The 16,111-nt window shown below is 42.6% G+C and overlaps 1 protein-coding gene across 1 annotated transcript; it reads left to right on the forward strand.

Annotated features, from left to right (window-relative positions):
• Window positions 1–631: 631 nt before the first annotated feature.
• slc29a3 (solute carrier family 29 member 3) lies at window positions 632–15,622 on the forward strand. Its single transcript, XM_048269052.1, has 7 exons — window positions 632–878; window positions 2,124–2,222; window positions 2,335–2,897; window positions 4,103–4,185; window positions 5,782–6,008; window positions 6,803–6,965; window positions 13,121–15,622. The coding sequence occupies exons 3-7, from the start codon at window positions 2,571–2,573 to the stop codon at window positions 13,752–13,754; spliced, it is 1,434 nt and encodes a 477-aa protein (XP_048125009.1). The 5' UTR covers window positions 632–878; window positions 2,124–2,222; window positions 2,335–2,570; the 3' UTR covers window positions 13,755–15,622.
• Window positions 15,623–16,111: the final 489 nt, after the last annotated feature.

The following is a 16,111-nucleotide window of genomic DNA, read 5'->3' on the forward strand; positions in this document are numbered from 1 at the left end:
ATGAAGACCTCGGGATACTTCGGTTTGGCTTTAGGGACCCTCTACTCACTACCAGTAACTTCTATACTCTTTGCTGAAGTTCACCTACAAAAAAGCTGCCATCTTTGACATCCGGTATCTGGCGATTTTTCCTATGGGAAAATAACATGGGGATTTTGAATAATCGCACCTGTTAAAGTCTCGTGTGGATGAAAAAGTCTGAAATGCAGACGTTTTCCTGAACACACTTTTGTCCTCTGCCTTCGAGTGGATACTGTGATCTCCGGTAAGTGAAGGCGGCACACTTAGATTTTTGCTACCCCAGAGCTAACTTGCAATACCCTAGAAATCTAGACGCGCCCCTAGCGGCAGCAAATTACAGGTCTAGTCTAGCAACTAGTCTTTGTGATACCTTCCTGAAATGACTTTTTGCAGGTTGGGATGTCTGAAACACATAGCCTCAGCATCACACATTCGTTCATTAAAATAGCTGCAGTTAAAATGAGTTGATGGTCTTCATTTATTGAAAGTAGAATTTACAAATTTTGAGTTTAAGCAATTCCATTATTGTTTTGAAACAGGTCTACTGCTCTACGCAATTCAATCCTCTACCAATGTCTGATACAAGTAGATGTGGGATAGATTACTTTGGCCTTGCTGGTGCAACACGGAATGCGGAACAGAGCTTTCAAAATTTATACAAACGGGAGGCGGAGTTTAGTGTCTATGGGAGTGAAGCGGTTTGCTGTTTGTTACTGTTGACTCGAAAACTTCGTCTTGTTTGTTTGGTTATGTAGCCTAGCTGGAAGAGATAAAGAACATGTTGACCTCTCGCAGTTAGAACACCGCTTACTTACACTTACCATGGAGGCTGTGATAGTCTGTTCATGATAACAAAGGTTCGTATCAGTTGTCTAACTCTTTCTTGGGGCTGCAGAGTAAGCTGCTTTTTTGGAAGTTCATGTTTATTAATCAACACAACAGTATAAGAAAACCTTTATATGAGAGCATCGTGTGAAATTAGAAAGGGGTAAACGAGTGTGTTCTCCATATGCTATTCCGTTAAAGATGCCAAAGGTTGTTGACATTATGGTAGCCTATCTTCTTCGTTCTATGGGTAGCCTACTGTCTGCGATGTGTTCGATGTTTAAAGTGACCGTTCCTCTATAGACGTTTAGCTATCGTTAGGCCTACATTGTCGCCTACAGAGGTGATAGGCTACTGGCACATACTGAGACTATTGGAAGGATCTACCACCACATTGTTGCAATCACTTATGTAGTCGGCTTCTTCCATGTATATGTGTGTGCACAACCACCAATTCACTCGCTGACGTGCGCAGAACTAAAAACAGATGGTAGCCTACTAACTTGAGGTCTTCGATGTAGGCATTTCTGAGTCACATGCAGTCATCCAAGGTCATCAGTTTTGCTTGTGCCATACCTACTTGCCGAGTAGCTTATTTACTTCACTGCTAGCCTACTTAGTTATTTGATGAGGAAATGGACATGTGTGAAAATCAATAGGCCATTTATTCTGATATAAGCTGCCAGTAAGGTGGCGGAATGGTAAATCATGCTCATGCTTTCTCTCTTGTATTTGGAGTGATTGATTACAAATCACTTATAATGTCACATAATATCTAGGACATCTGTTTGTTATGAGGTTGCAATTCATCTTCAGGTTGAATGTGACATGTTACTTTCTGCATCCATTGAATAGAGATTGCTGAATGGCCCATTTTGATGAAATGTTACTGTTGTGTTGTATATCATCTTGTCTTATTCTTTCACCCTTTCCATAACTAATTCTCTCTCTTTAGCATTTTTAATCCATTCCTTCTATTATTTTGTCTAATATTTCTAATGTAAAATGTCCTCAGTGTTAATGTCCTCCTGTCGTTATAGTGTGAATGTGATGCTGATTTGCCACAGCTTAGGCATGGGTCTTGTGGTATATTCCAGGAACGCACATAGCATCTTCATGTGAACACACAGAAATGAGCTGGGTGACATAGGTCAGGAGGTATTCGTGAGTCTGTTTGTGTGTGTCTTGTGAGTGGGGGCCCATGCGAGGAAGCAGCAAAGAGCGGAAAAGCGTGTTTCAAGGTCAGGTGCTTATCTCATAGTCTTGTGTCTTCACAGACCCCATGGCAGACTCATCTCCACTGTAACAAACTGCATTCTCGGGGGACCATGTTTCTCAGATGAGCTACGCACACATCTTAAGAACAACAAGCAAAGGTAATTGAACGTTGCTGCTGTTCATAGAACGGCACACCAATGTGATGTGTGTTTTTGTTCTGTTGTCCCACTGTCTTACTTCAGCCATTCTTTTTCTTCCTTGTGTTTTCAGGGCCCCTGTGTTCTAAACACCTCCTCAGTTACCATTTCTCCTCTCTCTTTATTTTTCTGCCTTTCCTCATTCACCCCTAATCTATCAAACTCCTCCTGTCTCTCATCTTTCTCCTCATCCCTTATCTTTCTCCTCATCCCTTCTTCTCTCCTCCCCTCCTCTCCTCCCCCAATCTTTCCTCCAACCCTCCACCCCACCCCACCCCATGTCCCCTTTCTCCTCACGCCCCGTGAGACATGAACGGCATTGAGCCGCCACAGGCCAGTCTAAACTCAGCCTACGTGGCCGTGCCACATTCCTCCATGTCCGACGACGATGAGGACCGAGCCCAGGGCCCCGGGGGCGACCAGGCCCCGCTGCTGCCCGCCACGACTGGGCCGCTGGCCACCCGGCACAGCCCCGAAGACACCCACTATTTGGTGTACATCATCTTCTTCGTGATGGGCATTGGCTCGCTGCTGCCGTGGAACTTCTTCATCACGGCCAAGCAATACTGGCTGTTCAAGCTCAGCAACAACTCGCGCACGGATGGCCACGGGGAGCCACCACACTCAGACCTCAGTGTAAGTGCGCTAAGTGTGTGTGTATGTGTGTTTGTTTGTATGTGTGTTTGTTTGTGTGTGCGTGTGTTTGTGTGTGTGTGTGTTTGATACTGATCCTGATGTACCTGTTTTTATGTACATGTTCTTATGAGGATTCCCCGTAGGCTGTCACATTTCTGGTTCTGAAAAAGAAAAGCAAACAGATAGAAGGACTTGCAGAAAGAGAGGGGAGGAGGGAGATGGAGAGAGACCTGGAATCCTGGATTGTCTCGTGACTGTATTGAGAACTGAGTGTTCTTTCATGGAGCCATGACAACACAATTAAATGGTTAAAATCCTGGAGCTCGAGCTCTGGGAAGAGAGGCTGGAGACTCGGCTCAGATGGAGAGATACAGATGTTTTAGTTAATTAGCTTTTCACGCAGACGGGCTACCGCACATGTACATAAGCTGTTCCGTTTTAGACAGGTCATACACAGTTCGGATGGTGATATGATTTGATTTTAGCCAGAAAGATAATGCAGAGAGCTCCACTTCTGTATTTAGCAGTCTCACTTAGTCTCTTTTTCTCTCTCTCTCTCTCTCTCTCTGATCTAATAATGTTCTCAGGCTTGCTCCTGAAACATTTTTGTTTTTCTGCTAATTGGATCAGGATTCTGCGAGGTACATTTCGGGACACAAAACACTAGTGCACTTAGACTGTTGGGTTTCGGTGACCTAGGAGACTGAGGTGTGGGAAACCTTAGTAGACCTAGTGAAAGGTTCTCAGGATACCACTTTGTAGTTGATTCAGAAATATGCTATGAAATCAGTGGGGTTGCAGCAAATGTTTTCATGTTTTTGCATAAAAAATAAAAGATATTCATCAATCCCATGCTTGCTATTAAAAATACTTTTACACATCTGCACATCTGTGTTTGTATTTAAATGCTCATGGTGACAGATTTGCTGAAGTGGCCAGTGTTCTGCATATCATATAGACATTTTCTATGGTGAGCACTCACACATTTGAAATTAATTGTGTTTTACTTACATTGTTACGATGAATCACTCTCACTTTAAAAACACCAGACTACCTTTTTTGTAATGTTTCATTTTCACTCTGTGCTCAAGTAGCCATATAATGTTTCAGTGGCTCAGCTCTCAACGCTATAGTGACATAAAGAGTCTTTTCACGCTTCTGCAGGTGTTCATGAAATGTATGTTGTGTGTGTGTTGCCTCGGCAGGATTACTTTGAGAGCTACTTAGCCATCGCCTCCACAATTCCCTCTGTCCTGTGTTTAGTGCTCAACTACCTCCTCGTGAACAGGTAAACATCAGTTGTGTTGCAGAGATATGAATAAATAATGAATAATAATTAAAAACACACACACACACACACACACACACACGTTGGCACATTGTCACACTTGGTCACGCACACTGAGGTATTTATTTGAGGCTTGTGCTGATGAGTGCAAGCACGAGCGTCTCCGAGATGTCATATGTCCTCAGACAGCACTGTCAGCACTGCAGCATGGTCCCCTGTTCATGTGCTGACAGAGTACGGACACTGAGGAAGCCCAAAAGTTAAACAATTCCCCTATGAATCACATGGTCAGAGCAGAGGCAGTGGCTATTGTAGAGAAGGGAAGCCATCGTCCCTCATTCATATGCCAACTATGCCGCCATATTTGTGACCAATCTCGTAGAGTATGGCAGTGAACACAGTGCATTAGAGAGAGGGAGAGAGAGAGAGGCAGAAAGAGAGACTGTGATATCTTAAAAAAGGCATATTGCTTGTGATCCTTATTTATTACCCCAACTTTATTTTGTCCCTTTGTTTTTTGTTTTTTTGTTACCCCAACTTTATTTTGGCCCTCACCTGCTGCCACAGCTTACTTTGCCCTGACATCTACAATCTATCTCTGTTATTCTCAATCCTTCCCCATATTGTGGGGATAGCCTGAAGGCTTATAAGAATACTGATGCCAGTACACCATCGCCGGATGGGTGAATGACGCAAAACTAGGGCATCGGGAGACATTTGATCATAGGACATGTAAGAAATTCAAAAGGGTGTTATTTAAGTGGTGGTACAACTGTAATCCGGGGTTTCTCTGCAACATATCCTGGGCATAATGTACAATCTGCTCGTGTAATTCTCCTATTAGCTCTGCTCATGAAACACAGCTGTGACCGTAGGAAGTAAATGGTGTGGGGTGTGACCAGCGGTCACAAATATGGCGGTGTGAAAGCACAGTGATTTAATGTGGTCTAAACAAATTGATGTGGGAATTTGGAGCTCTTACCTTTATAAGAAAAGTGGATAAAGACCTTGAGCATCCTCTGTTTAGTAAGATGTTTGCCTACATTTCCAAAAAGAGGCAAGGCTCTTGCGGACAACACTTCAGGTGCCACCTCATCTTTCCACCAATCAGATTGCCTCCCAGAAATAACCCTCAGTTTCTACAAGCAAAGCCTATAAAAGGTTCTCTGTAAAGGTTTGCACTTAAAATGGTGCGATGGCAAGGCTGATGAAAATAAGGCCCCCCTCCTGCGAGAACAAAAGGTCCTCTTTCAGTCTTAATTGGCTGATGTGTCAGGGAGGTGGAAGGATAAATAGCATCCTGTCTGACACATTTTTCCGTGCCGTGGAAACAAATCAAATTTGGTCCGAAGACTGTCGGATCACACAAACCTCCTCAGTGGAAAACAGCACAACTACAGAACAGCTTTTGTCTGTGACTTAACAAACATACCGCTGTGTTTATGCCCAAGACATTTGAAATATACACAGCCTTCTCAGATTTAGAGAGATAGCAGTAATTACCAAAAAAATGACACGCCTTGAAACCTTTCTTGTGTATGTGTGCGTGTGCCTGTGTGTGTGTGTGTGTGTGTGTGTGTGTGTGTGCTTGTGTAGACTGTCGTCGCAGGTGCGTATCCTCTCGTCCCTGTGTGTGATCCTGGTGGTGTTTGTGGTGACCACGGTGCTGGTGAAGGTGGACGTGTCGGGCTGCCAGCATCAGTTCTTTGCGGGCACACTGGCCAGTGTAGCCCTGGTGAGCGGAGCCTCCAACCTCTTCTCCGGCAGCGTGTTCGGCATCAGTGGCCACTTCCCCATGCGCATCTCCCAGGCCCTCATCTCAGGTACACACACTGCAAGTTCCCTTTGGGATCAGCAAAGTACTGTCTGTGCCTTACTGTACAAATATAATAAAGTACTGTCAGTACTTTTCTATCTGTGAAGTGTCTCTGTCTGTCCATCCATCCATCTATCCATCCATCCATCCATCCTTCCATCCTAGGGTGCTCCCATCTCAGTCTATCTAAATGTTTCATTTGTTAATGTTAAATGTTGAATTTAATGTATCTAAATGTATCAATTGCCATGAGAACTGTAACCACAGGAAAAAGGGGAAGTGAATTCTGAGAAAGAAGTATGAAGGGATTGTTTAAGGAAGTGGTGTGCTCCTCCATGCACAATTGCAGCGATTGCCGCATGGTCACAATTGTTGGAGGCACACAACCCCACCCTCGGAATTCTCGTCGGTCATTTGTCAGTTTTCCAAAACTTAGATTACAGTTTCAGTTTCAGTTACAGTTTATATTGACTTCAAGCAAATCCTTTTGTGCAACGTCTAAATATGGTGATTTCCTTCTTGCCAAGTATTTGGGTATTACAGCAGCAGTCCTTGAAGCAATCAAAGGAATTTGTCAGTTTTCCAAAACTTAGATTGCAGTTTATATTGACTTCAAGCAAATCCTTTTGGTCTTCAGATTTCTTTCTTTGGAAGCCATGGTCTCTTCTGACATAACCCCTCTTGAATGATGTCTTTCCTTTGTGTGTGTGTGTGTGTGTGTGTGTGTGTGTGTGTGTGTGTGTGTGTGTGTGTGTGTGTGTGTGTGTGTGCGTGTGTGCGTGTGTGTGTGTGATCCCTCAGGACAAGCGATGGGCGGCACATTGAGTGCAGTGGCGTCCGTGATCGACTTGGCGGCGGCTGGGGACGTGACGGACAGTGCCCTGTTCTACTTCCTGACGGCCGACGTCTTCATCCTCATGTGCATCATCATGTATCTGCTGCTCCCCAAGCTGGCCTACTCACAGTAAGTCATTACAACACTTTACACATTCATTACACCTGGCTCATCTGCTCTGTTAACAGGTAGCACATAATCCTCACAGGTAGCACAAAATCACAAAAAACAGCAATACAGTTATCCAGACAGGGCTTTTGAGGGGTATAGTTGTAACATATGACACTTTATCTACATACCTAAGGGGTTCACCACCACAGTGGTTTGTAGTGCCACTGCTACTAAAGATGTACAGCGGGGAAAATAAGTATTGAACACATCAACATTTTTTTCAGTAAGTATACTTCCAGTGAGGCTATTCGCATGAAATGTTCACCGGACATTAGTATTAACTTAGGTAATCCACACATATATAAAAATCCAAACATTAATGTCTAAAAGTAGAGTTATGAGTAAAAAAGTGGAATGGCACAGGGAAAAAGTCTTGAATACGCTAAGAAAAAGCAGTACATAAAGGCAAGGAATGGCAAGGAACAAACTGGAATCTATAAGTAGTTAGAGAAATTATCCCTCCTATCTGTGCAAAATGATATAAGCTGGGTTAGTACATACTGGTGGGCTATAAAAAGTGTTTTTGTTACCAAGGTGTCACACAAAAAACATTTCATTATGGGTAAAACAAAGAGCTCTCCCAAGACCTTTGCAACCTTATTGTTGCAAAACATATCAATGGAACAGGTTACAGATGCACTTCAAAACTTCAGAATCATCCAGCAAGCAGTATTGGAGCCATTACCTGCAAGTGGAAGGAACATCACTGCATCATCAACTGGCCATGCACAGGATCTCCTCGCAAGATTTCTGACCAGGAAGTCAGAAGGATAGTCAGAAGAGTAGCCCAAGAGCCAATGACCACTTGGAGAAAGCTCCAGAAAGACTTGGAGGCAGCAGGTACAATTGGTACAGAAAAAATCATAGGTAATGCACTTCACCGCCATGGCCTTTATGCACGCTCATCCCGCATGACTCTATTACTGAAGAAAAACATGTGAAAGCTCATTGAAAGTTTACTACACAACATTTGGACAATCCTATGAAATACTGAGAGAATGTATTCTGGGCAAAATTGTAAAAGAAAATTGCAAAAATGTGCATCACCCTAAAAATACCCTACCAACAGTGAGGTTTGGAGCTGTTGGGCTGTTTTTCATCTCATGGCACTGCAGACTTCATACAGTTGAAGGAATAATGAATGGAGTCATTTTGTTCCGGGAGAATCTTTACATCCACCAGGATGATGAGGATGAGACATGGCTAGACCTTCCAGCAGGACAATGATCCAAACCATTCAGCAACCATTCTGAGTTAATACTAATGTCTGGTGAAAATTTCATGCAAATAGCCTCATTGGAAATATACTTAATGAAAAAAATGTTGACGTGTTCAATACTTATTTTCCCCGCTGTATATGCTCAGTCCATGTTGTGTAATGTTACATTACTAATGTAGTGGGTGCATGAATACATGCCATGTAAATGTATTCATGTTCTAGGCCCTAAAACGTCACACACACAGTTCACAGACATACGACACTCATCAGAAACATAAGAAATCTCACAGGTGTTTAGTTAGAGCCCATTTCTCCTGCTGTAGGTCTACTGAAGCTGACATAGACAATGATTCATTCTCGATTCATTCTCGAAATACTGACCCGTTCCACCACTATTCTAACTGATCTGCTTGTGGTGAGTGGCCAGAGGGATCCAGTGGAAGTCCTGCCAGCAGAAGTGGTCACCTCTCATGCGATGTTCTCATGCATTGTGCAACCCAAATAGTAATGTTTCCTCCATGCTAGGAACCCTCAAAGTATGAGTATATTTCTATACTTTAAGTATACTTTAAAGTATAGGAAGTATACTTTAGTACTAAATACTTAAGTATTTGGTATCTCCACTAAGTATGTCATGCAAGTACACAGTCAGATGAGATGGTGTGGCTCCAATGTGATGGTGTACATGAGGCACATAGAACACACATTTTTAATAACCTATGTGTGCAATGTTGTTACAGCAGCCACACAGAAAATATAGATAAATGTGTACAGTATGTATGTGAAATATAATTACAAATGTCACCTTGGAGATTTTCCCTGTAATGTAAGTCTATGATGCTGCCAAGTTCTCTCTCTGACTTGGGTCCAGTAGTAGATCGTAGTAGGAAGACTCAGATTGAGACAGATAATTGAGGAACAAGAGGTCAGGGAACACGGCGAGTTTCATGCACGAGTGGAGAAGCACACCGCAGTTTCATGACAAGTGTGTGATGTGTCGAAACTCGGCAAGCAGCCAGCAAGGGCTCATATGGTTAGCTCAGAGTGTTCTTTAGCACTTAACAATAACCAAGTCTGTTAAGACTGAATCAGGGCTGTTAGAATGAATTTCCTCAAATCCACATGGCACAAATCATTATTTTGTCTGCAAATACAATACTTTATTAATGTTGAGCGAACAAATGCATGTGAAGATATTAAGGATAAAACAAGGTGCGTAATAAACCACCACTGCAATAAAAATCTGCACGTTTTAAACGTAATAACTTCCTACCAAGCTCTATGGTCATGAAATTGTTTAGATTTAGATGGTGACAGTTGTTGACAACTATACCCTTAAAATTTATGAGACACATATCATTTCACTAAATCAGTGACTTATGACATTGGTGGGAAGTTATTACATTAACTTTTTTTAACCTTCCCACCAATGTAATGACTTCCTGTAAACGTAATAATTATTGTAAGTTAGGTGGTAAATACACTTACTTGGTTACATTGTATTCCTATGAGTTTTCATTTTTGGCCCTAAGGTAAAACAATGATTTTGACTCAATTTTTCAAGTGCCTACTAGCTACCCCACATACCCACCACCCCTACCCCCCACTGGGGTTCTGGTATCGGTTGCTGTCCGACCGGGGTGGGGGGGTTATGGTGTCAGTCCGACCGGTGGGGGTTGTGGGGGGGGGGCTGGGGGATTGTTGGTGCTGGCGTCTTGTTTGTGCGATACACTACAGACTCTGTACATTTAACAATTATTTATTAAACACTGCATATTAAACAAATAACCAGCTTCTCAAAATAATAGAACAAAGTAATAACACCAAACAAACTATACAACACTATACAAATATTTGTGTAATTTGTGCAATTTTAACAAAGACTATTACAAACTATAGAACAAGTGCAAAACAACAAAATGTGCACATGTGATCGGTCACTACTTATGGCAGAGCTGACAACTAGCATCGCTACAAGCCATCCTCCTTGGCTTAAAAAAAAACCATTTCAAGGGCCCTTTGGCAATTGCACTGAGAATACAAGAGTACAGTATATACTTATACTGTTTTACTATTGGACTATTAATACCGATCTTCATGCAGGCTGTCAGACTGTTGCCCTGCAGCCTGTTCCGCAAGTATGTCCTGATCTATACACCGAGAGTGAATGAAGTTTAGATTATTTTATAGTTTTGTGTAATATGGATGGAATTGTCACCTTAAACAGAAAACTTAAATGCCAAAGAACTAAGAGCAACAGCAATATATTTCACTCAGAACATTTATTTTAAAAGATGCAAGACTGACTGTGCAACAACAAACACACTTGACAACGTTAATACACATACGCCTAAAACTAAAGGGATCAGTGGGATTATTTGCCTAAAGAATACAGGTTTAGCATCCAAGTTTTACTTTAGCCTTCTACTTGATATGAAGCATATTCAAATTGCTCACGTTTTTCTTTGCTCTCCGTCGCACACTCTCATGTTTCCGCGAAATGTGTCCTCTTAGATTCCAAAATGAATCTTAAATCACTGAAACTGTGTCACCACATGGTTATTCTTGCTCTACATTGTTAGTATCTAGTTGTTTGTAGGAATAGTAGGCTACACTTATGACTTATCACTTTCTTTTCTAACAGTAGCGTAGCCAGAAATGTTCAAATGGGTGGGCACAGAAAAAACGGGTGGGCAAAGCGAATCTGATTGAACATAAGAGAGGCCTAGATTAGATATGCCTGACCATACAAGCATCAATCATGGGCATGTTATATTTCTGACATAAAAAAGAGGAATTTATTGAACGCATTATCACAGCTGACAAATTACGCAAAAAACATTATCAACTGAAGCAAAACAATGCATGAATGTAGCTTCTGCGCGCCACATGAAACACAATTGAGACAATAGATTGACCATATTGGACAACTGCAAAGCCTTATCATAGGCATGTTACATTCATTACATGAAAAGTGAAACTTATAGAACGAAAATGACAAATTACGCCGTCGGCTAAACATTTTAAACGTACGCAAAACTCATGAACCCAGCATCGGTGCGTCGCATAAATTAAAACACATTGAAGCAACAACTTGACCCTTGGACAGTCCTACCGCAAAACCTTTCTATAGGCCTGCAACGTTTATGACATAAAAAGTGGAAAATGAACGCATTTCATCACACCTGACAATTAAACGGAGCTGTGGCTGTTCGCAATTTAACTGATTCTTGAGAGCAAGGAGCGGGATATTTGCGCGGCTCAGCTCCGCTCACTCTGATTCGGAGGCATATCACTTATGTAAAGATTATTTTTCGATTTATGGTAGGTTTCTTATTATTTACTTAATGCGTTCTGCGGAGAAGGGAGACTGGCGTTGGTCACAGTTTGGAATGAAAGGGAGAAAACAGGACAGTAACATGGTGGACCACTTTTTTTTTTGACGATGTAGTTAAGGCGGCAGGCATGTCTTGCCAAGACGGCCGCCTTGACTGCAAAGTGCTGCGGGAAACCCTGCTACTCTTTTTGCACTTTTTTCCAAATCTATGGCCTTGTAGAAAATCATTGAGAATGCCATACAAACCTTTAATCGTTTAGTCATACTGAGAACATGTTTGCCTTCCACTCTACAAAGTTTGGGCTGCCTATGAGTAATACTTTTCATTACATTAATGCCCAAACATTGCTTGCCAGACAATGTGATTTTCAGGTTATAAAACTGAAGTAATCTCAAGGGCTGAAAATAATATGAAGACATAGGATTCTTAGATTCAGAAATATTTCACAGGCCTTGTTTTTGGGACCCATTCTTGATATAGACTACTCTAAACAAAATCTGAGATGGTGCTGCAACAACCTTATCTGATTTGGCACGGAATGACCCAATAACCAAAAGCTTCTGAGCATCAGTGTAGGTTGGGAAAGCAAAATACTAGTAACTGACTAGCTCGTCCACTAATAGATAGGCAGATGGCTGAACACATGCTTATGCACATGTACATGCACACATATACCTCAGTGAACTTGAGTATGTTAATGTATAATGGTCAGACCATTGATGTTGGGCTGAGAGGTTCAAACATGAATTTGAGTGGTCCATAAAGCATGCTGTAACAGAATGGCATATTGCCTTGATCCACTGATCACAGTGGGGTTGACATTTTGCTCTGTAACATCCCCCTCCTTATCTGAGTGATAGTAGGGTCATATCTTGCCCAGACAGCTGCCCTGTCAACTCAGCACTTCCTGTGTTCTCTAAACCAACTGATAATCCATCGTCAGCTCAGTTCTTTGTGGTTGGAAGGGTTGTATGTTGAGTGTTCATGTTTTTGGGTGCCAAGGTTGTGAATCAGAGAAAGCAACTTGAACACTACATCTTTTTTTGAAGCTAGATGTGACAATATTTTCACATTACTTGTGAAATTCTGAATGTTGATATACTGCCCTTAAGCAGAGAAAAGAGTGTGTAATGCCATCTAGTGGACTATAAAAGCATCTGATTTTGTTATGTTTGCAATTTGCAAGTTAGGGTAATTAAATAATAAAGCATTATTGCTTTATTTATACAAATTATAATCTGGTTGTGCATCTGTTCCACTCCCTTCCTTCCATAACATTGAGTTAAGTGGTATCATTTAAAAGCACTTATTTTTTAACTTCCTGGGGTTTGTTTGCCACTAAATTGTCCTTTGCATAAGCCATGACACTGATGAGGCATAAAGATTCCAGGGGGTCACACTCTAGATAAATTACTTTTGACAAATGAAGTTAATTCTTAAACCGCTCTAATGACTAAACAGTTTGTTGATGTAACACTAATCTTTCTTTTCTTTCCCTCTCTCTCTCTCTCTCTCTCTCTCTCTCTCCCCACACATCCACACACTTCCACTCTCAGGTACTACATGGCTCTGGCCGGAGTGGCCGGGCCCTCTGAGGGGTCAGCAGACGGGCATGCTGGCGGCGGTGCTGCCGCCTCGGTCTCGGTGCCCCCACTGAAGCCCATCCTGCGCAAGACGTGGGTGCTGGGCTTCAGCGTCTTCTACGTCTTCTTCATCTCCATCATGGTCTTCCCGGCCGTCTCGTCGGGCATCCAGTCGGTCCAGCACGACTCGGGCAGCCCCTGGACCACCACCTACTTCGTGCCGCTCACCAGCTTCTTCCTTTACAACGTGGCGGACTTCTGCGGCCGGCAGATCACCGCCTGGCTCCAGGTGCCCGGCCCCACCAGCCGAGTGCTGCCCGCTCTGGTGGTCAGCCGCACGGTGCTGGTGCCCCTCTTCATGTTCTCCAACTACCAGCCGCGCTACCACCTGCACAAGGTGCTGTTCGCTCATGACCTCTTCCCCGTGGCCTTCATCACGCTGCTGGGGCTCTCCAACGGCTACCTGGGCACGCTGCCCATGATCTACGGGCCCAAGGTGGTGCCACGGGAGCTGGCCGAGGCCACCGGGGTCACCATGTCCTTCTTCCTGACACTGGGGCTGGCCGTGGGCTCGGCCTTCTCCGTGCTTATCGTCCACTGCATCTGATGGGACAGGGCACCAGAAGGTGGACTAGAGGACTTCTGGTTGATGGGGAAAGTACAGTGGAAGGGGGCACCACAGGCCCTCACATTCCTCTCCTCTCCATCTCCAGAGCCCAGACTAGGCATCCACAGGGCATGGGCTAACACTATGAACATAACACAAAGCTGAGAGAGAGACCATACTAAACTAACAATCTACTTCCTGATTAGCTCAGCAATGGTAATTTTTTTAAAGAAGCATTACATTTTACCCTGCACATTTGAATAGGGATGCAGGCAAGGGTTTCTACTGTATGCATTACCTTATATTTGTATGTTTTAGATTTTTTTTGTATTTGAACTTTTAGAAGTTTATCTTGCAGATGACCATATGATTTCATTGTCGTGGTGTCTCAGGATGTTGTTGACTGATCTCATTGTTTACTGCCTCGATTGATGAAGTCTTAAATTAAAGACACTCAGGCATTGCGCACATGGGCAGGTTGTGTAATGGCTGATTTGTCGCCGACACATGCGTCCTCACGCTGTGTCTTGCCTCATCCTCAGATCAGGAAAGCCTGCTGAGCTGGCTCCATGAACTTCTCATAGCCACTTTCACTTCTTCAATCAATCTAGCGTGGCATTTGGGCTGCCTTTCAAGTGTGCTTCAGACTTGCACAGAAGCCACCTCAAAGATGATCTGGAGAGAGTGTTGGGAGATAGGAAGCTCATTGGCTGCAGAGTGGGACTGACTTGACAGCCTGTAGCACTTCACTTTGTTTATCATGTACACACAAAACATCAGTATGTAAACATTGCTGCTGTTTCACCTCTCCATTAAGAGTACAATGATGAGCAAATTGAAATTGTGGCACAGAAAGTGTTGAAACAAGCGCCAATAGCCCTGTTTTAGGAAGGTTTTGCATTGTATCATCACCTAAAGACAGCCTTGATGTTCCTAAAACACAGCAATAATATAGTGTGCTTTTCTCTGGAAACTGCTTGTGGAAAGTGATGGAAATGGCCCGTCCCCACACCCATCTATGATCCACCCTTGGTCTCTGGTGAATATCATAGCACACTCACATCACCAAAGAGCTTGTGGAGCGCATCAGCCCATTGAGTGATCTGCATGTTGTCTTCCTTTTCTTTTCATGACCTCTTTGGGTTTACACCTGTGAAGTTGTACTTTATGAACTGTTCATATTATGTGTTCTCAGTAATTTCATGACAGTTTTCTAATCTTTTGCATTGGTACATCTCAAATCTAACATTTTCAAAACATTTAAGCACATTTCTTGAATTAGTGCCTAAAAAATGTGACTTGTTATGGTTTCTACCTCATGTTGACTGTGCCATAAAATTATAGCCTGGAAGATCCTTATGACCAACATTTTGCTTTATAACTGTATATCTTTGGGGGTTGATAAACAGTGGAGCAAACTTTGGATGGCACGCAATGTGACATCATGACGATCATACATCAATCCCCAAAATAAAACCTCTACGGGATTAATAAAGTACCTACCTTCCTGAGAAATGTGCCAAAGTGACTGAGAAACATAACATAATATAACATAAGCCAATAAAGTCTGCCCTTTGTTGAGGTGACGCAAACAAACCATCACAATTGAAATCATGCATTTCCATCAAAAAAGCATACATTGATAGATAAGACTACGATCATTGCTGGGCAAATGTCTGGAGTGAAAATCTCAGACCATTGTATAGTCGTCACACTTTCAGACTGCATAGAAGCAATGAATTTCTCTCGTTATTTTACTTTAAAGCAGATAAAGAAGAGAGGCCACGCTCCCATATGCATTTCACCATTTGAGTCATCATCTACCTATTCTATGAAAGAATAAAAATAAAGTGTGCTTAGAAATAAAATACATAAATAGATTTGGAGTCGTTTTTTTTAATTCAATTAAAATCTCTTTACAGATGTCTCAGACCAAACAAAGTGAAGCCAACAGTGATTGAGTGCACTAAAGCAGCATCTAGTACAGAAAATACAGATTAAATGAGCTGTTTGGTGGCCAAAGTCAAGTGGGATGTCAGACATTCCCATTCATCCACAGATAAAACACAAACTCACATGTGCAAAGCCCACCCCTAAACGACAAAACCTCAGAGTTAACCCACCTATCAATCGGTCTTTTCTTTATCAATGCTCAGAAAAATCAAAAAGATCAATTTCACGAGGGGTGGGGTGGGAGGGTCCAGATTGGTCTTGACAAAAAAAAAAAAGCAGCACAAAAGATATCTAAATCCAGAACACTGGCCTCGCAGGTCCTTCCATTTGTGTAATTTTGACAGGTACAGGGTGTGTGTGTGTGTGTGTGTGTGTGTGTGTGTGTGTGTGTGTGTGTGTGTGTG

Source organism: Alosa alosa, chromosome 18 (assembly GCF_017589495.1).
Source record: "Alosa alosa isolate M-15738 ecotype Scorff River chromosome 18, AALO_Geno_1.1, whole genome shotgun sequence".
Classification (NCBI taxonomy): domain Eukaryota; kingdom Metazoa; phylum Chordata; class Actinopteri; order Clupeiformes; family Clupeidae; genus Alosa; species Alosa alosa.